General features: G+C 39.8%; 2 protein-coding genes across 11 annotated transcripts in view; one reads left to right on the top strand and one right to left on the bottom strand.

The window, feature by feature from the left end:
• The window catches only part of IFT74 (intraflagellar transport 74), a 70,879-nt gene that overhangs the window by 38,790 nt on the left and 10,806 nt on the right, over positions 1-21,283 (bottom strand). For all 10 annotated transcript variants that reach the window (XR_014787811.1, XR_014787812.1, XM_084834621.1 and 7 more), the window contains 6 exons: positions 19,351-19,412; positions 7,681-7,819; positions 5,861-5,923; positions 3,866-4,009; positions 1,993-2,033; positions 609-688 (listed from right to left, as the gene is read on the bottom strand). Coding sequence is in view for 8 of the 10 variants with exons in the window: in XM_084834621.1 (XP_084690747.1) it covers positions 609-688; positions 1,993-2,033; positions 3,866-4,009; positions 5,861-5,923; positions 7,681-7,819; positions 19,351-19,412 (529 nt within the window). In the remaining 2 variants the exon portion in view is untranslated. The remainder of the gene's footprint in view (positions 1-608; positions 689-1,992; positions 2,034-3,865; positions 4,010-5,860; positions 5,924-7,680; positions 7,820-19,350; positions 19,413-21,283) is intronic.
• On the top strand, positions 9,502-19,437 carry LRRC19 (leucine rich repeat containing 19). Its single transcript, XM_084834629.1, has 5 exons — positions 9,502-9,614; positions 12,419-12,508; positions 14,204-14,714; positions 16,115-16,297; positions 17,870-19,437. Exons 1-5 carry the CDS (start codon positions 9,582-9,584, stop codon positions 18,175-18,177), a joined length of 1,125 nt encoding a protein of 374 aa, XP_084690755.1. The 5' UTR covers positions 9,502-9,581; the 3' UTR covers positions 18,178-19,437.

Here is a 21,283-nt window from a genome sequence, read left to right as displayed (position 1 = left end):
GTTCTGAAACATGTTTTTCTCATGAAGTTAAATGTAATAGCAAGGCCTGATAATACGTATCTAGAGAAGTATACACACACATTTCGCAAATGGTCTTGAATACACACATGCATTCAGAAACCTCCCGCTTAATAGTGAGAGGCTAACCCTATCTAGGCAAGAAGGGTTCTCCTATTCTTGGAGCCTTCTGCATGATCACAAAAAACATATAACAAAACTTCTGAGCCACTGAAAGCCTGGATCTTGGAAATAATATGCAATATGCAAAATGGGCAAATATGTGATTTGCAAAAATTATTTTGATCACAGAATTGAGTGTCTGTCATGCAGGGCTTAGTAAAGAATTGGCCTATTTTGGTACAGAGTACATACACATTGTCTAGGAGAGCATTCTATCATTTTAACTTCACTGTTAACTCACACTCAAGGTCTTTCAAGACAAGAAGAAAAATCCTGTCACCAGCAGGTTTTTTGTGTGAACACATTTTTAATGTATACCCTAAATCCATACATCCTAAATGAAAAATCCACTTCTGAACCAGACAGATCTATTATAGGCAAGAAAATCTAAATAAGATTTTGAAAAACAAGTTTTAAAGTTGTTTTACCTTGCTGCTCCTCTAGATCCATGTCAAGCTGCCGTATTCCTTCATTAAGATGGTTGATCTTTTCTTTTATGTCTGTCAGCCTGAAACAATGCAAACATTGGATGATGAAAACTAAATTTGTATAGATTTTGGCAGGTTTTTTTAGGAAGAAAATATCAAATTTAAGTGAAATAGACACATGATTTAACTAATGTAACACTAAAGCTCTAACACCTCTTAGCTTCTTAGTATTCTAGAACTGACTTGACTATGTTTAATTTTTGAGAGAAACAGGAGTGACCTTGCTTTGCTTATGTTAACAAATGGTTCCCCCTGCAGGTTGTTAAGCCTCTTTACAAGAATGACTTTATTATAATAGAATAATGCATGTTTGTTTTAATTATTCTGTACATTAAATGAGTGCCATGTCAGAGATGAGTGTAGACTGAACAATACATTTAACCAAAATAACCCAGATGGCATATGCAAATGGGATGTACTGTGTTATACAGGTGAGGACATTACTTTACTGTCCCCTATTATTGCAATCGGATAGGTACTCACCTTCCAAAACCTATCCACTGAGTAATACCTGACTGAGTGCTCTGCCGATATGAACCTCCCCGGACATTACGATCAATATCTGAGGCCCTCCTCCAAGTGTCTCCTCCAAGGGAGGCTTGGAAGATGGCAACAAGGGAGACAGTCTTCTCAGTAATAGCCCCTGATTGAGGAATGCTCTCCCTACTGAGGTCCGCCTTGGCCAACTTTGTCATCTTTTTGGTGCCAGATTAAGACTTTCCTCTACTCCCGGGAATCTGATGGCATCTGATGGGGATTTTAATGTCAGTTGTGTTATCAGGCCCCGGTATGTTACTGTAACTGTTTTTAGCTATTTTTAAATTTTGTATGTTAAAGATTTTATATTATTTTCTTATTAAGTTGAAATTCTTGTAAACCGCCCAGAGAGCTTTGGCTATTGGATGGTATAGAAACGAAAAAAAAAAAAAATGAAATGAAATCTTCCCTAACCTCCCTCCCCTCCCCTTTCCCACTGAATATCCATGTGATAGACACGCAGGCCTCATAAGCTATGGGAAAAACCTGGTGGGTCAAATATGGCTTTTGGGCCTTACATCCCACCCTGGTGTTTGCACTTTGATAACAGTTCAAGTCATCAGATATCCCAATTCCAATTGTATTCTCACATCCCATACATTCGAAAGGTTTTAGCAGGCATTCCAAAACACCAACTCCACTTCTTTATGTAACCTTATTATTAGCTGTGTTATACCAGGAGTGTATATGATTTATCAATCTTTCAAAAATGGGTTATGAAACCACATTCATATACAGAGCAGCTGCAAAATCAGGGCCTAAGAGAACAATATGGAAAAGCACTCACTGCCTCTCCATGCTTGCTATTTCTTGATTGTCTCCTTTCACCTTAAAAAAAAGATAAAATAGTCAGTTAAATAAAAACAGAAAACTAGAGTGCTGCCCTTTGCAAAATTCTATGAGACACAAATACATTACTCAGTTATGCCAAGAATGGAGACCCAACACTAGAAACAGAATGGACTGATGTCAGCTGTATAGTATAATTACTTTACTGGATAAAAGGTTGTCATGCTGGAAGTCTATACAATAGCAGTATTCGCTGCACAGTGTTAACACTGGAGCTTTGGTGACAATATATCACCTCCTTTTTGATATGTGTTTTAAAAGAGCCTTGCAGTTAGCCACTCAGCTCAGCCAGAGTAACATTCCCTGTTCGAGCAAGGAGGCATCGACATGGATTGTGCCCCCCACCCCCATCCCCCACCCAAGGCAGGGAACACGTGACCAGGCTTTTGCCTAGTCCCTCTGTTCTGGTTCCTTCTCCCCAGTCCATTCCTTGCCTTCACCTAGGATAGAGCTTGCCTCATTATTCTCTCCACTCTGCAAACTTTAATTTTGCCAATATGATTCCTTATTCAGTTATTATGGTAGCACTAGTCTTCCTCTGACCAGTCATATTTTGTATAATTGGATCTACCTTGTTACTGAGAAGCTCAGCCATGCTGGCTTTTGTACACGTGTAAATTGGCTTTTGAATGTTTGTTGGCATCACCCTAGTACCTTGTCTAATATGTCTTCTGTTCTGGGAAAGGTTGCATGAACAAGGGGCTCATGGCAGCTAGGAGCAAAGGGATCCTGATAGTAGTATGCTAGGCTACCCACCTTTATTGTAACTGAAGTTCATGACTTGTATGTGCTCAACCCTAATTGAATTAAGAGAAGTTGCCCTCCTGCAGTGTGTAAAGCTTGGGAACTCTGAATACATGCAAATGCCTCCCTTACTGCTAAGTCAAGCAACCCATGAGAGTACCTTTAAATTACGTTAGGAAGTTTCCCCTAATATTTAGCCAAATACAGTTCCCTGCAATTTACACACACTGGTTCTAGTCCTCTCCTCTGGAGCAACAAAGAACAGGCCTGCTCCATCTTCTGCATTATAGCCCTTCAGATAATTAAAGATTGTTATCATGTCTCCCTTAACCTTCTCTTCTCCAAGATGAACATGATTATTTGTATTTAAACACAGAACTTTACCTTTATCTCTGTTGAATTTCATCTTGTTGGCTTTGGCCCAGTGCGCCAGCCTGTCAAGATCATTTTGAATCTGAATTCTGTCTTCTATGGTGTTAGCTATCCCTCCCAGCTTTGTGTCATCTGCAGACTTGATAAGCTCCCCCTGCACCCTCATCCAAGTAATTTATAAAAATGTGGAATAGCACAACACCCAGTCACAGCACAGGGCCACCAGTACAAAAGGGAGAACATAAATTAGATGAGCGGATGCATGGCTTGGAGCTATAGCTATCTGGCCCAATGTTGTGTACATTTAGAGCTGACAAGGGGGAACCCTGGTGAGGCTAACTATGGAGAAAAGGAATATTTTGCACAAAACAGCCTGGCTCTAGAAAATGTGGGCACTTTTCCTGCCTCTCGAGTATCCTAACAGGTACCTCACCCTGGGATCCAGGCTTCCTCTGACTTATAATTGCATTGCTCTTTTCTACTGTTCTTGTAACGTTTTAATGTATATATTATTCTACATTGTTTTTATATTGTATTTATATGTATTTAATGACAACTTCATGGAGATTAAAGGTGAGTAAATAAAGTGTGGCTGTCCCATGGTAAACCCTGGGTCTGTATTTTCACTTTTTAATCCTCCTTTAAAAATTGTATGGAAAATAACCTTTTTTTGGCAACATCCTTCTTTTGCCTACCTGTTTTAGCAACCTCTCTCTCTCCTCCTGCGGAGATCCCATACTCTTGTCCTCTGCAATCATTTGATTCCGATGTTCTTCGAGACCATGAAGCTTTTCATACAGCTGTAGGGCCTCCTGTTTAACCTGGGAATGTGCTATTTCCTGAAGAGAGAAACATTGGTAGAGGAAATTTCTACATTTGCAAGGTGTTTTGCCAGTTATGTAATGTGAGCAGTTAGCTAAACCCAGGGGAAGGAAACATTTTTCAGCCCAAGGGCCACACTACCTTGTGGCTAACTGTCCGGAGGTTGCATGCCAGTGGTTGAAGGGCCCCTGCAAAAAGTGGGTAGGGTCAAATATAAAGTGGGCGGGTTCTCCCCGCACAGTCTCTCATACACACACACCCATTCACCCTCATATATATACACCACATACTCACATACAAATATGCCCCCCCAATGGAGCACTTGGGCTTGAAAAAAACTTTCCACTGACACCAATGGGAAGCTTTTTTTGAAGCCTAATTACTGCACAGGGTCCCCAGCTGTGCCCCCCCCCCCCAAATCACCCTCTTCGCGCTACAAATCAGCTTGAAAAAAGCCTTCCTTTGGTGCCAATGGGAGGGCTTTTTCAAGCCTAATTGTAGCACAGGGATGCGTGCTGAGTTTGGGGGCAGAGGTCACACCACATGGGGAAGGGAGAGTTAACCCTTCCTTCTTCAGCTGTGACCCCGCCCCCATTGTCCCCATGCTGTAATTAGGCTTGAAGAAACCTCTCATTGGTATTAATGGAAATCTTTTTCAAGCCTAAATGCTGTGCAGGAAAGATCCTGGGGCCCGTTGGGGAGGCCCTGTGGGCTGCACCTAGACCATGGGCCAGATGTTCCTCACTCCTGGCTAAAACAATTTGCGTTATAACATCTTGTGTTGAAACTACATAATAAAAATAGCTGTAAAAGTACACTTTCCCACTAACTTGTGAAAGTGAGAGGAACATTATCAGTCACAACCAATTGAAGCTTTTAAAGTTTTACATATTCCATACATTTTCTTTAGGATGTTGAAATGGGAAAACAATCTGGCTTAGAACTGCTGATGGTATAAACAAAAGCTATGTTTATCCCAGAGAGCTTCACTTGGTCATTACTCGCCCCCCACACCAGCTTTGCTGTCGTGCTGCTTGCACTGACTGTCTGTCTGTCTGTCTGTCTGTTATCTATCTAGGTATATAGACAGAGAGATAAAGATAGATATAGATCAGTATGTAAATATAGATATAGACAGATAGATATTTCTGCAGATAATTTTACCTTCTACACCAAGAGTACCAAACATTTGGGAAATATGTCCACAAACTCTACAACCTTTTAACATACATAACATTATGTTAAACTATTGATCTTGAGTTGTAGCAGCATTAGCCTGATAGTAGGAGCATACACTGAAAAGGGAATCAGACAAGTGATATATTCTTTTAACGAACAAAAACAGAGGCAAGTAATTCCTTTTCCAGTATTTTACAGCTAAAATTAAAAAGCTAAAAATATAGCTGGTTCTAAGTAGCCATGGCTTATACAGGGCCCAGTGGATTCTTTCACTAGGCCATCAAGTGCCTGCCTTTCCTCCTCCTGTGCCTCTTCTTTTTCATTGCTTCTGCTGCTTCCTATGCTCCTCTGGTAGCTTCTGTTTCCAGAGTTCTAGATGTCATACAAGTATCATAAATAAACAGTGGCCAAGGAGAATGGTAGTAGGAAAGCAGCCTGGGACCAGGGGTGACCTACAATAATTGAGTAACGAAGTCCTAACCTATAATGGCAATCATTAATTGATATTCAGCATCCAGCAAAAATAAATAAAGCAAAAATAATGAGAGCCTGGGATTTTGGCCATTTTTAAAAATGTATAACAAAACCACTTAAGACAGCTTTTTAGTAGCCTTCAGATTTGAACACCCCTCCATTTTCACACATTTTGTAATCAATTTGAAAAGAAAACAATTCAATGCCATACATACAGTTTCTAGAGCTTGTTCTTTCATATTCACAGCATCCAGCTCTTGTTGTAAAGCACACAAGTCCTAGGAGAGGAAATAACATTTATAGTTAATGAAAGCTACCAGAGGTTGTGCATGTGAAAAGTAACCCCCCACATCCATCAACTTCTCTGGGAGCTCAGTGCTCTATAAGACAGCCCAGCCAAGACCATGTTATTCTACAAAAATGCAGAGCAGAAGGCATCTATTTTTATGTGATAAACAAGCTTCCTGACTGTAAGAAGTTCCTGCTGCTCAAGTACCCAAACAGAGGGAATAACCTGCCTTTGGAGACTTTTGGCCATTGAAGAGGGTAAGAAAAGTAAACCAAGTACTGGGAATATGAACGTTTCTGGTACAGTAGTTAGAATGTTGGGTTTGAATGTGGGAAACTCAGGTTCAACTTGCCACTCAGGTATGATGCTTACTGGATCTCCCTGGGAACTTTCTCAGCTTAAACTACTTAACCAGGTTCCTGCAGAGCCAGAGTTTTAAGATCCTCAGGAGAGGCCCTTCTCTATCAAAAGCACACTTGATGAGAACACGAGAAGAGGGACTTCTTGGTGGCTGCTCTCAAGCTTTGGAACTCCCTGCCAAGGAAGGCCAGACTAGCTCCATCTCTATTATTCTTCCGCCAGCTGGCAAATACATTTTTATTCAGGCAAGCTCTTGGCATCTAAGCTGATTTGCTGCTGAATTGGGATTTCTAATCTGGTGGGTGCTACCATTTCTTTCTTATTGATGTGCTTTTACTTATTTTTTTATTTTTATTTGTGTTTTGTTGGATGTGTTTTTATTGGATGTGTTTTAGAGAGCAATCCTATGTCCCCTAGACACCATCTGGGGAGATGGGATTTTTCAGTTTCCTGGCTCCAACAATGCTAGACGATGCTACAAGCTTGGAGCTGGGAAACCGCCTCCCCTGGCCCCCTCCCCCTGATAACCGGAGCAGAGAGAACCGCAAAGGCTGCCCCTCCATGCTTGCAATACCAAACATGAAGAGGGCGAAAACGGGGTGTTCCTATGTGGTCTCCAGCCCCGGTCCCTCCCCGAAGCTGCATTTAGACACCAGAAATCAGGTTCTAAGGGAAACTGCAGGGCAGCAGAACACGGAGGGAATCCTCTTCTCCCTGCTTCAACCGCCCTGCATCCAGAGGAGGTCAGAGGTGACTGACTATCTTGATAGGATTGCACCCTTAATTGATGACTTTTAATATCTGAAGTCTAACTCTGTCATTTATTCTGTATTTTATTGTTATCCACCTTGAGAGCTATTTTAAAGGTGGGATATAAATTGAATAAATAAATACATACTGCTCCTGTTTCAATAGTCCATGTAAAGTGTATGTAAATTTCCTAGTCTGTAAAACAAATGTAATAGTTATAGTCATCTCTCTGTTAAAAGGCTTGGATCCATGGATCCTGCTCCTAGCAGAAATGCCAAGGGGGCTACTGATTCCCCCCTTCCCAACTGAGGCCCTCCCACCAAGCCACTCTGAAGGGTTTCCCAACCACTTTGAGCTAGTGCTTGCGGGGCTGGGGGGGCAGGGGAAATCCAGACCTATGGTTTCTATGGGAGAGAGTTAATCATGTGTTGAACTTTCCCTTTTAAATCAATGAGAGTAAAATTTGCTTAGATTTGCTGGATAAGGAAGGGGTCCTTGGTGTTTTTCACTTTCCAGTTTTAATGTTGGTGTGTTGGATTTAACTTACTGTCTCAAAAAAGTCCTTTTCATTTTATCAAATCTTAAACTGGGCTGGGTCACAAGCTGTAATACAAGACTAATAATATGAAAGGTCACCTGTAAGAGTTTTTCATTTGTCACTTTTGTCTCCATGTATTTACTTTGGTCCTCTTCAGTCATATTTTTGATGATGTTTTCCGCTGCCTGCTTTTCCTGTTGGATGTCATCTTCCACGGCTTGAATTAGCTTTTCTTTGCTGCATCACAAGAACAAATATTCTGTAAACTTGATTCAGTACTGTTTGTTTTTAATTCAAGTCCCTGGTTTAATTTTGACAGGCAGGCTGTTGGTCTTCATGCCAAAGACATTTAAAGCAAAGAACAGTTTAAAAAAGAAGAAAAAGAAAAGGAACAAAACAGAAATAACATAAAAACCATAGAGTATAGAATACAAAATCCCAAACACAGAATTTTAGACAAAATCATAAAATAACCAGCATAATGTCCCAAGAGCCTGTTCAGATTTTGACCTGCTTCAGAGACAATTTACACAAAAAGCCTGTCAATCAGTCTTAATGTGTACGTAAGTATTAGGCTTGCTGTAGCAGCTATTGGTTCTGGCAGGTGCTACAGGCACATGGAGATATTCCCATAAACCATCCCTCTCATCATTGCTGCTGCCGATCTTCTCGCCTGTACCAGCAGCACTAGGATTGTTTAGACAGGAGAAACAAGGAAGTCACCTAAATTTCTCTTTGCTGTATAATTCCAGGGGTGGTGGTGGGAGGAGAAGTACTTTTTATGGGGAATTTTGATGGGACATATTTACTCTGAAGGGTGATGGAAACCACTTTGTCAGAAAAATAAACTGAACTTGAATCTGAAACAAATCTTTATTTTTTCCTCAGAACAGACGATAACATCAGTCATTATTTGAAAGATTTTGTTGAGCCCAAACAACAAATCACATCACTGATTTAGAATAAGGAGTTACAGTTAGAAAAACTGTATTTTAGGCTTTAGTACACACCTTGGTCCCCCAAAATAGACCTATTCACATGACCACTGAATATGAGGAGAGGGGTTCAGGACTGAGCCTACTGTCCTGCTTCTAACTGCCCCAATTAATCTTGTGAACAAAACCTACAGACATATAACTTGTATGTGCATAAGACCTCCCCATTCAGTTTTGCATTTTGCAAGATACCTGATTGCATGGACAGAGAGAGATGGCTATGAAGAGGGCAAGAGGGGTGATAATGGGTGTGATTCCAACCCACCAATCCCCATATGCTCGCTGTTTATGTGGACAGAGCTAGCACGAGCGCAGATTAACTAATATCTGGAAGGAATTTTATATATTTTTTATTTTGTGTAAGCTTTTGTATTTTGCATCCTCTAAGGGCTGGGAAGCAGCAGATAACTTTATGGCTGAAAACCACTGTAGTCAATTGTGAATAGAAACAGGCTGGTAGAGGAAGAGCGAGATAACAGCATTTCCTTGTACTGTCCAGACCCTCATGCTATAGCTTTGTTAGTATCTGTAGCTGTTAGGTGTCAAAACCTTCTTTCTGACCGTTGGTCTATAGTCAAGCATACACATTCTTCCCTATGAAAAAGTCAGTTTTTACACACAGGCTTCACCGTGGTGTTGTGACTGATGTTTTTATGGACATTGGTAACTATGTCCTACATGAAATAAACTTCACCTCTTAGCTCTCTGTATCTGATATAACTATGCTTTATTGGAAACTCTTAAAAGTAGTTTAACTTGTTCTCCCCCAGTGTCATGAACATGAACTGATAATAACCTAAGACTTCTGATTGGCTGCGAGCCTATTAAATCATAGATGAACATAAAAAATTACTTAACCTAGTCAATCTTTTGCTAAAGGAGTCCTGCACTTCTTCATTTAAACTAACTACCTGCCCGCTAATTGGGTACAAAGGTTGAAGCCAAGTGAAGTAACACTGCACCTTTCATCCCTTCATTTTTAATCCACAGGAAAACACGCAAGCATGCATACGATGTTCCAGAGAAAATCTAAGAAGGTAAGATAGTTTGGAAACTGCTGATAGGACAATCTACAAGTGTGTAATGAAATATATTGTTCATAAGCCAGGAGTTACGATTATACATTTAATACTGTCTAGCTTTTAAAACTTTAATGAATTTGGGATAAGTCACTGAATGTGTTATACCTTGTGAGCAGACATATTTGGATCTTCGGAAAACAATATCTTTCAATGTTTTCCTTCAGCTAATCCTGCAAACTGTACTCTTTGTTATTTTTAAATGTAGGGATTCTAGTGGAACACTATCATAATAAATGTGAAATCTTGGTTTGTACTTGATCATATATATATATACACACACACACACACACACGGACTAAGAAGAGATTGAGATGAACTTTCACAACAATAATCTAACAGAATGTGGGTTTCGTTGGTTGGTTCACCGATGTTTCTAGTACACAACCTATTAGCTGTGTTTTTACTTCTATCCTTGCAAAATTTATGAAGTTTTCTCTGTAAAGAAGGGTCACCCAGACCTCATCACTACAATGAGATATGGCTCCTGTCTTATGTGGCCCTGATCAGCAACGCCATCTCAGAGCTCAGTGGAGGGCAAGGAGCAAGGTTCTTAGTAAGGTATAAAAATGTGTTCTTTGGTGACTGCAGATTAAAGCAGCGTATTTAAAGAACATTTGTTGTGCTTACTTTTTATATGTCATAAAAATATAGCAGTATTAACAGAGAACAGGTACCCTTTTATGAAGCAAAGGACTTGTGCTTTATCATACATACCTGGTATCCAGCCCAGTGAGTTGTTCATAAACAGTCACTATAGCAGGGATGGACTATAGCAGGGGTGCATAACCTGGGCCCCACCCCCCAGGGAGCCCTGACCTCCCCACCACTGAATTCCTTGATGCCTGTATTCTCCACTCCCTACTCCAGATATCACTATTTCCCTGCTCCTGCTAGCAGTGAGGAAAGAGCAATAAATATCAGGATCTGTGGGGTGTGTGCGTGTGTACAGGTGTGTTTCTGTGTATATGTGTGCAGGTGTGGTCTCTGCTCCAGCATTACAGGCAGCCCTCAGGGTTGAAAAGGTTATTCACTCTTGAACTATAGCACACAAAAGTGTTATTTGGCAAGAACTACATTCTGCCAATGTGACTGATCTGTACCCATTCGTACAGGAGTCATATTGAAGGCAGCTGTCCTGTATGAGAATAATCAAAGCTTGAACCTCTAGCCATCTAGCATGTAATCATTTGTCAACCATTCATTAGAACAGTTGACACAGTTTCACCTTTGGGTCATTTTGATGAACTGCAGTATGGATGTTTTGGGAATGTTAGAAATGAAAACAAAAGCAAAAAACGACCCTTATTTTGCCTCACAGATAAATTACTGGATTTCTTGGGTAGCCATATTTTGCAATCCCCTAGTGAAACTTTCCTGTTTGCTCCTTTGATTCTCTTTTATTTTGTAAAGATGCACACATACCAAATCCACATGCATTCTGTTTGTTATGTGTCAGTTTGCTTTCCAACAATTCTCATGCCAATCCTCCAAATGTTTACAATTCCCCCTGTTTTCAAAATAAAAATGATTTTGGAATATGGGAGTGGGAGCTGACCAAAGAACTCCTGTGAACATATACTATTTCTTTTGCACGTGTGTAAGACATCTATATAGATTATGGCCATGTAGCTTTTTAAGTGTCAGAATACAAGGCGAAGCTGTCTCCTGTACACTGACAGATGGCAAGAGGGAAGGGAGGGGGACCTGGTGATACAAACCCTATATAGTTCACATTTTCTGTATTTTATTCAGTTCTAAGGCTCCTATAAATTCATTTGACTTTGAAATCAAACTCTTGACACCCTTTATGCTCATGATTTGCCACAGACAGAATCATAGGCAAGCTTGGGCAGGATAGCTAATACCTTGGAAGACAGAAACAAAATTCAGAATGAAATTTAATAGGGATAAATGCCAAGTTCTGCACTTAGGAAAAAGAAACCAAATGCACACTTACAAGATGGGGGATACTTGGCTCAACAATACTACAAGCGAGAAGGATCTTGGAATTGTTGTCTATCACAAGCTGAATATGAGCCAACAATGTGATGTGGCTGCAAAAAGGGCAAATGCTATTTTGGGCTGCATTAATAGAAGCATAGCTTCCAAATCCCGGGAAGTACTAGTTCCCTTTTACTCAGCACTGGTTAGGCCTCATCTGGAGTACGGTGTCCAGTTCTGGGCACCACACTTGAAGAAGGATGCAGACAAACTGGAGAGGGTTCAGGGGAGGGCAACAAAGATGATCAGGGGACTGGAAACAAAGCCCTACGAGTAGAGACTGAAAGAACTGGGCATGTTTAGCTTTGAGAAGAGATGACTGAGGGGAGATATGATAGCGCTCTACATGTACTTGAAAGGGTCACAGAGAGAAAGGCCAGTATCTCTTCTCGATCTTCCCAGAGTGCAGGACACAGAATAATGGGCTCAAGTTACAGGAAGCCAGATTCTGGCTGATCATCAGGAAAAACTTCCTGACTGTTAGAGCAATATGACAATGGAACCAATTACCTAGGGAGGTGGTGGGCTCTCCCATACTGGAGGCATTCAAGATGGGCTGGACAGCCATCTGCCAGGGATGCTTTGACTTGGGTTCCTGCATTGAGCAGGGGGTTGGACTCGACGGTCTTACAGGCCTCTTCCAACACTACTCTTCTATGATTCTATGGTAACAGCTTTACACTTCCTATTATGATACTGAACCTCAATACATCCTAATATTCAAGTAACAACTTATACCTAATATTGTAAATTGACAGATTTTGAACATGAAGCTTGTTTGGCTCCTGATATTGGTTGCAGTTTTCTTCCTACACCCAGTTGCTACTGAATGCAATACTTCTCAAATTGTAAGTTTTATAACCAAATCCAGCTACTTCTCTTTGGCTACTTTTCCCAGAAAGTTATTAACAGCACAATCCTATACATGGGCTATATCCAAAGTTATGTGAGCAGACTTCCACTTGTGCAGTGGTAGTTTCCCTTCCTCTTCTCCTCCCTGCAGCCCCCCCAAATCTGCCAGTGATGCCTGTTTTCCTGGCACATAGGATATATGAGGATGTATCCAATTGTGTCTAAAAAGTATGTATTATTGTGTTCAATGTGGATTATTTGTAAGTGTATGTGGACTGCAACCTATGGCTACTTTTTAAACCCCTATCGACATAAAGTCTATTAAAGCCTAAGTGATTTACATCACAATCCTATGATGATAGCTGTCAGCTTCCGAATTTGGAGGCCGACGACTATGCAATGCAGGGTGGCTGGAGCACAGAGGCAATTCTCATCTCCGTGTTCCAGCTGCCCTGCATTTTTGGCTAGACAGGTGACTTCGTCTGTCTAGCTGGGGAGCTTCAGAGCAGGAGGGGGGAAGGCTGCGCAGCGTGTAGGAAGCTGCATAATGCAGCTTCTGCAGTCTCCTTCGCTCCCCGCCCCCTTTCCCCCATCTTATGCCTCAGTACAGTCACTTCATTATCTTACAGCACCTATGTATGAGCAACTAACATATTGGGCAAGATGGGAACTTATGCCTCTGGACTTGTCTTCATTGGCATTAAATCAAAAGGCCCATGCCAAATAATTTGAGTAAACCTCAGTCTTAAAACAGATCAGATTTTAGCAAAGATGGACAACTCATTATTATAAAGTAGTGTGGGTGAGATCAGGGGGGAATGGAGCAGGGCTATAGTCACTGTGGTGAGACCCAGAAAAATTCAGGAAAAGAAGTTTTATTTATCCCACCCAATTTTTGGCGGCCTAATTACAATTTGGACAATTTGAAATACACAAAACTCCTATGAGTTTATAATCAGAAGCTGTGCATCTTTCCTGCATGGAATGGATTCTAATTAGAGAAGAAACTCCATGCTTTGTTTCAGAGCATGGAGACGTAGCTGGTGCGGAGAGAACTGTGCTGGCTACAAAGGGGCAGGGAGTGCAGTTTCTGGGAACCGAGGTCAGAGCCCTGGCTTCGAACTTGGTTCTCAGAAACCAAAAAATCCTACGGCCCTCTAGACAGTGTCTAGTGGCCATAGGATTGCTCCCTTAGAGACTCTGAATTTCTAAGGTTAATACTCTACCAGAGAAAGCAATTTGACCGTAATTGACATTTGAGTTTTGAGATTTCAACACAGAAGTAACAGGATTATTTTCCTACAGCCTGAACTACCTCTTTATGGTCAAGTTCTCTCACACATAAGGATGCTTCTACTAGGAAGAACCATAAAGTGTGATCAGTTATTGCTTTGTTTATGATTATGTGATTGTTATGCTACTGCTTTTGTTTCTGTATTGCAGTACACATTTATTGTTGCAATGTAATTTTATTATGTAAGCTGCTCTGGTTTCTTCTTGAAAAAGAGTAGGGTAGAAACTTTTACAAAAAACTAGTATTGCAAATATTTTTAGTAAAAGTTTTCAGAGCACTATTTAATTACAGGAGATTTATGTTTACCATGTCCTCTATTTTATCCTGATTCTCTTTCCCACTAGATAATATCTTCTAATCTATTTTCATAATGTTTTTCTCTCTCTTCATTTAACAGGTCAGGTGTGATGAAAAAGCAAAAAGCTACTTTCTTGTTCCTCCCAATCTAAACAAAAACGTTTCTGTACTACATCTCAGTTACAACAACATTACTTTAAATGAGACGGATAGAGAGATTCTTCGCAACTACATTAATATCGCAGAGTTATACCTGAACAATAATACCATTGCTGTCCTACGTAATTTCAGCTTTTACAGTCTTTCAAAACTAGCAATTCTAGATGTCAGTAATAATTCTATCACAGCAGTTGAACAAGCAGCATTTGCTGGCTTAAATAAACTCATGACTTTGAATCTACAGAATAACAAAATTGCACAATTAGATTCTAATGCATTCATATTGTTAAAGAGCTTGAAGGTCTTGAACCTACAAAATAACCACTTGGGATACTTTGATATTCAATTATCATTTAGTTTAATCAGAATTACGTTAAGTGGAAATCCATGGAATTGTTCGTGTGGCCTCTATAGTTTACAGAGTTGGCTGAATAACACTAATGTAACAATGGGTAAGTAACACAAAATGACTTGTGGTTTGATGTTTTTATCTACATGATTTTCATTTGTGGAGTACTGATTATACTTCACTGGCTTGTGGCAGTAGCTATCCTCATATCTTCTATTTTCTGAAATAATACTTTCCTTTAGACTGACAGCCAAAAATCTTAAGCGGGAATAATCAGTAAAACAACAACAATGAATTACAAACATGGACTGGTTCATACATAAAGCTAAACCATGGTTTCTAAAAAGAACCCAACTTCAAATTATGGGTTATGAAACCGGCCTTTATAACTAACCAAAGTTTGTTTTAAACCATGATCTCTGGTTCATACATAACCATATGCCAGGATTCTTTGAAAGTGAAACTCAACACTAACAAAGTCCTTCTGCTGACATCACAGGAGGAGAAGGAAGCTTATGAGCCTGAGACTTTGCTCGGTCTTATCCCAGCTCATGCATGTAGTGCTAAACCATGAGATTAGTGTTACATGCAGACCAGCCTAGTAAGAATGAAGCACAGCCCTACATATCTTAAAATTATATTTGAAAAGGCTAAATTTAAGAGATGCCTATTTATCCAACTGATTTCATAAAAGAAAAAGAGAGGTCTGCACAATGCCTAGTGTGCCTCGAATAATGCAGTTTCAGAAAAATAACAGTGCAATCTTATTATACATCTACTCAGAAGTAAGCCCCGCCAACCTGGTGCCCTCCAGATGTGTTGGATTGTAACTTTCCTGACCACAGGTCATACTGGCTGGGAATTATAGGAGTTGCACTTCAATAAATCTGGAGAACACTTGGAGAAGGCTGGTGTAAGGCATTCATCAGATACCTGGAAACTGGTAGTTAAAACACAAGATGAATTTCTCTGAGTACAGTTTGAAAACAGGTACTGATCATTTTTGAAGCCTTCAAGAAGAGTTTGGATTTGTGGTTGGGTGGAAGCGAAGAAATGACCCTGACTGATTGATTTTCTATTAAGAATGCTCTCAGAATAAGGAGAAAGACTGTGTTTTCTGCCCTTAGGCCTAGATGACTATGACCTATGCTGTTATAGCCAGCCTAAAGGGCTAAATAAGAAGCAATTTTAAATATAAATTCATTTAAATAAATTGTGTCAAGCAACAATGACCTTTTTGCCTATATCATGCTGCATGGTCTCATCCAACTTTTAAAACAATACTATTTTTTATATGAGTAAGGTTATGTTTTATAGCAGTATTGGCCAAACACTTTTAAAGCTTCAATCCTATGTACGTTTAGACAGAAAAAAGTCCCATAACTCCTAGCATGCCCCAACTAGTCATTCTGGCTGGGGGTTGCAGTACTTTTTTCTGTCTAAACATGAATAGAATTGCACCTTAATATTTAATACTGTTTTTTAAACTGCTTGTATTTACAGAAAATGAAAACAATACTGTGTGTACATCTCCAAATAGTCTGAAAAAAAATCCTATCAAGACAGCGTTTCTGCCAACTTGTCACAACATGGGAGTGACCACCATACCTTCCACTTCTATTAATCCTAACAATGATACTCTAACATCAGAATACAATAATACAAATGGAAAATCATCAAATTCAGGTATATTTCAGTTTAAGTTACCAGCAGTGCTCATACATTTGGAGATAGGAGCCACATATTTCTAGAACAATAGAATAGGCCCAGAAGAACACTAAGGGCACAATCCTATCGAGATAGACATCAGCCTCCAAATTCAGAAGCTGACACCCATCTAATGCATCCTCCATGCTCCAGCCACCCTGCATTTATGACAAGATGCACATTTTCGCGCCTCTAGCCATGGCTTCGGGGACAAGGAGGGAAGGGGCCTGGAGACCCAACAGGAAGCTGTCTAAAGCAGCTTCCATGGTCTCCACCCCTCCCCACCCCCAGGACCACCCCCTTTTCACCCTCTCCATGCCCCATCTGCAAGCACGGAGAAGCAACCAGCATAGAAAGAACTGCACCAGCTAAGAGGTGGCGGGGAGCACGGTTTCTTGGAACTGAGCTCGGAGTGCTGTCTCTGAGTCAGTTCCCAGCAACCAAAAAATCCTATGGCCCTCTAGACAGTGTCTAGTGGCCATAGGATAGCACTCTCCTGATCATTTAGCTCAACTTACACAAGTTTAAACCACTGACTATCTACAAACACATATCTGCCCATCCTTTACTTTAAAAATTGCTAAAAGTGATCTCACAATTTATTATAAAATAAGAAAATAATCATTTCCACATCTCTCTGAAAGAAGAACTTGCACAATCTTGTATACTTTGAGCAAAATTTTTCAAGAAGGCAGCTCTTTGGCTTGGCTTAAGGACTCCGCTGTCTATCCTATTGCCACACAAATTAGAATATTTATGATATATATCCACCTCTACTTAAGAATATCATAACTTGAGATATATTACCACCATTGGTTTTGCATTTTAAAATATGTAATACATTGAAATAATTTTGTGTACACTGTATAAATCTATGAAACAGTCTTTTCTAGAGTAGATAATCATTGGGAATGCTAAACTACAAGATATTAGATATTTTTATATTCATACTGGCAAACTTCAGATTAACCCAGATCATCCTGAGTTACTGGTAGCTCAAAAGTTTAAATTATCCTGTTAAACTGTCCTGCAACTTCAACTGATCTGATTCGGCAAGAGAGAACCTCCTCATGATATTCATCCATGATATTAATTAATTAATTGAATGTGATGAATTATTGGTTGATGCAGATGAGTAACCCTAACTGGGCCTCTAATCACATACAAACTAGATCTGGATTGAGGTAGATGTCTGAGATCCAAGCAGCATTTTGTACATTTAACTGTACCAGTTGAATCCCCACATTTATTATTCCCACAACAGACTCCTTCAGGACTCTTTATTAAATACAGCAACTGCTGAAATATATTCAATCAAGTATCAATACTGTTTTAAAATTTTACAGCATTAAATCCAAGTTCTGCTTTTAAAATGTTAATAGACAAATTTCCTAAACACCATATTTGCTATGGGAGGAGAGACATTGTTGGATACCCTCTTAAAGCCAACCCACTTCACAGAAGATCTGTGAGGAAAAGTGAGATAAGGAGTTGTAGAGCATGTTTATACTGAACAATACTACAAAGATGTTTTATTATCTTAACATGCAGATGTTCAGGCCTTTGGCAAAAGCTGGACCTTTCTGATGGGTGTACTAGTAGTTGTTGTCAGCACTACCTTACTGATCGTAGCGGCCATCAAATTCCCAGTGTGGTATCATTATCTGATTAGCTATAATCATAGCCGTTTGGAGGAAGATGAACCTGAGATGTTTGAAGAAACTTTTGCACCTCATATGTGCACATCCCCACAGACACCAGCTACTGATGAAGAAGAATCTATAGTAGTTTTTGAACAATTTCACACATTTGTTCCAGAAGATGATGGATATATTGAAGACAAATATATTGATTCATGAAGATTTCCTATAAATATTGCAGACTGAACCTCTTTGCCCTGTCCTGAAATATCAGTACAGCACTGTATCTCTAGCTCTATACACTATAGGACTATAAAGAAATATTATTGTTTGTAATAAATCAAAGTATGTATGATTCATTCTTAACATACTAAGGAAAACTACTACTCATTGGTTATCATGATGGAGGATCATTCTTTTTCATGTGGAAATCAGTGCACTTTCTTCGAGTAAAAGAAAGAGAAACTTGTTTCTGCGTATTTAAAAATAGGCAAAACAAGTGTTCAGTGTTCTAAGTAACACAAGTTATACGAGTCATTACAGAGGTTTGCTGTAGGGGTTTAAAATGTGATGAACAGAGAAATAAATCAAATCTTCCCTATCTGAACATAAGAGAAATATTTTAACCTTAAAAAAAATAATTCTCACTAAGTGGGTTTTACTTTTGTTGCATGAAACAAACTATTACAAATACAAGGTAATGTAAAATGTTTCAACTTGTTTACACTTTAGTGGGACCTTTAAAAATAAATAAATCATAAAATCTGTATCCCTGAAATTAAGCAGATAAGCGCTGAAGAAGGCATGACTGCCTTTTTGTTTTCACCATGGAAATGTCCTGTCCTGGAAGAAAGGGTATTAATCTTTCTATGAACTGTTTACATGCTTTTGGATTGCACTACAATCCTGAATTAGTTGCAGAGAGAGTTGCCATGTGATCGTGACCTAAAGCTATGACCTATAGCATTATCCTCATATTAGACAAAATGAGTTCATCCAAAATATATGGCATGAGATATTGAATTACTAATGGCCTGACCACATCGAATTTATAAGACTTCAATCATGTGCACATTTATTTAGTATGTAGGTAACCAATGTGACTTATTTCCAAGAAAGTCTGTTTAGGATTAAGGTGGAATACTCTTAATAACAAAAGACTGGTGGATATTGAAATAAGAGCTGCTTAACAATTTCTGTGACAATTGTTGTTGCAACTTACACCGGCATTAGTTGTATTAAATATCTAAAGTGTGAAAGGGGGACATTTGCCTTAAGTGCTTGAGGACAAACACTGGACAAGTACCAGGAAACTGCAGTTGGCGCTGAGACATAGATAACATTTCTATGAACCTGACTTTTCCATTTTGAATTTTAAATTCATATACTTACCCTTGTCTTTCTGTAAAAATGATGTCTATGCCCTGAGCTTCACGATCATTTTGAATTTTCAACTATTAAAAAGACAAAGTCATCAGTAATTTCACTGTGCCAGATGTGCTATTTCTACAACAAGTATGAGAAAACATTTGCTATTGCTACTTCTTTTATTCTACTATATTTGCTACTACAGCTTATATACAGATCAGGCTACAAATGAGAAAGTGAACATAAATAACAACTTAAGGCAATCTAAATATGCTGTTACCAGCTCACATGCATAATAACTGGATTGTGCATACGGGTAGCAGGACTGCTTTGCTCTATGAAGTAACAGATCTCCACAAGCATTAATTTTTCTGATTTATACCACGCCAACAGGTTCTCAGGATGGCTTACAAAAAGTTACAATTACAATAAAACAAACATTAAAACAAGAACACTGTGGTGGTTTGGGCATGGTGGGCTCCTGTCTCCACTCCATGGATCGAAAGTGTCTTGGGGCCAAGATGACTCAAGGTAGTGGCGGCTGGGCATCCAATACTCCCATGGCCCTTCCACTGGCATTTAAATGTTGGATGGAGAGAAAGCAGAAGTAGCAACGGTGGTGGCCACCTTAATGGAGAACAGACACAGCAGCAAGGAAGGGTGAGTTTTCAAGAAACTTTGCTGAGGAGTTTGTGAGCTAACTGCCCATTCCCTGTATACACCAAAAGAGGGGGAAGGAGACAAGTGATTCCAGGTCCAAGGGCCCAGTGGTGAGGCAAATTTGGAAAGGGAAAAAAGAGCGAAGGCAGTGGAAGTGGGGGAAAAGGGGGATAGCAGAAGCAGTTGAAGTGGGGAGGGGCTAGGTGTAGGTATCAGAGCAAGTTAGAAACTGCTGCAGAAAAGTCCTAGTGATGAGCTGAGCTTTTTAAACCTGCTGGAGGGGTGAAAAGGACCCACACACTCTCCCTTTCTGAGTGACCCACACACTCTCCCTTTCTGAGTGAAGAGCGAGAGGTGAGCGCTGAGGATTTTCCCTTAAGATTAACGCTTCCATCCTTCTCCCAGGGGGGGTAGTTTGATAAACATTAAAAGTCCACAATATAAAAGAGCAGTATAAAAGCAGTCACTGGAATTAAAAACAACAAGCAAGGTTTAAAAAGCCTGCAAAAATTTAAAAAGGACTTTGCCTAGTGCTGAAATACCAAGGTAGGCAGTAGGCAAATTTGAAGCCATAGGCCCTGATGCAGCTGTGTGTATGTTTAAAAGCCGAGGCTTAGTCCTTTCAAATAAACCGCAGTCATCTCAATTATTACTTTCCAGTGGGGGGAGAGGTTAATCCATCCTTCTACTCCCCTTTCCAGAACAGTATAATTTCAGCTTATTTGCCAGGGCTATGCACGTGAAATCCTATTTTGTGTAACTGTACCAAAGAATATGTGTATGGAAGTCCCCTTCTATGATCATATGGCTTTCGGTAGATCAGGGCAATGTATCCTTTTCCTGTTGCACCAGGATGTAACAAATATTTACTTCAGTAGTAAAATACTTCACTTCTGTACTGCTTGCAGTGCCATCTGAGTGGAAATAAAAATGGTGTGGTTCTTTTTCTGTTATGGTCCAATGCTTGGAAGAGTGGTGACATTCCATACTCTCTTGCACTGAGCAAGAGGATGCCAGTTCGGAAAGGGCATTCTACACAACTACTTTGGCCAGGTGTATAACATGCTTCTTGAGAACCAATTACTGTGCTATTTCAAACATCTTCCAGCAGTAATGTAACACCACTTGTCAAGTAACACCACTTGTCATCCCAGGGTGCAGGACACGGAATAATGGGCTCAAGTTACAGGAAGCCAGATTCCAGCTGAACATCAGGAAAAACTTCCTGACTGTTAGAGCAATACAACAATGGAACCAATTATCTAGGGAGGTAGTGGACTCTCCCACACTGGAGGCA

The sequence above is a fragment of the Heloderma suspectum genome, chromosome 2 (assembly GCF_057233095.1).
Source record: "Heloderma suspectum isolate Gila_16-S chromosome 2, 16-S_ref, whole genome shotgun sequence".
Taxonomy (NCBI): domain Eukaryota; kingdom Metazoa; phylum Chordata; class Lepidosauria; order Squamata; family Helodermatidae; genus Heloderma; species Heloderma suspectum.
This window is presented reverse-complemented; position numbering and strand designations above follow the sequence as displayed.

What these genes read in the sequence shown, in the direction of transcription:
- LRRC19 (XM_084834629.1), top strand. Translation starts at nt 9,582, where the DNA reads ATGCATACGATGTTCCAGAGAAAATCTAAGAAG. An exon ending in TAACACTAATGTAACAATGG is followed by an intron (nt 14,715 to 16,114) that starts GTAAGTAACACA and finishes TTGTATTTACAG; the next exon opens with AAAATGAAAACAATACTGTG. An exon ending in TGGAAAATCATCAAATTCAG is followed by an intron (nt 16,298 to 17,869) that starts GTATATTTCAGT and finishes CTTAACATGCAG; the next exon opens with ATGTTCAGGCCTTTGGCAAA.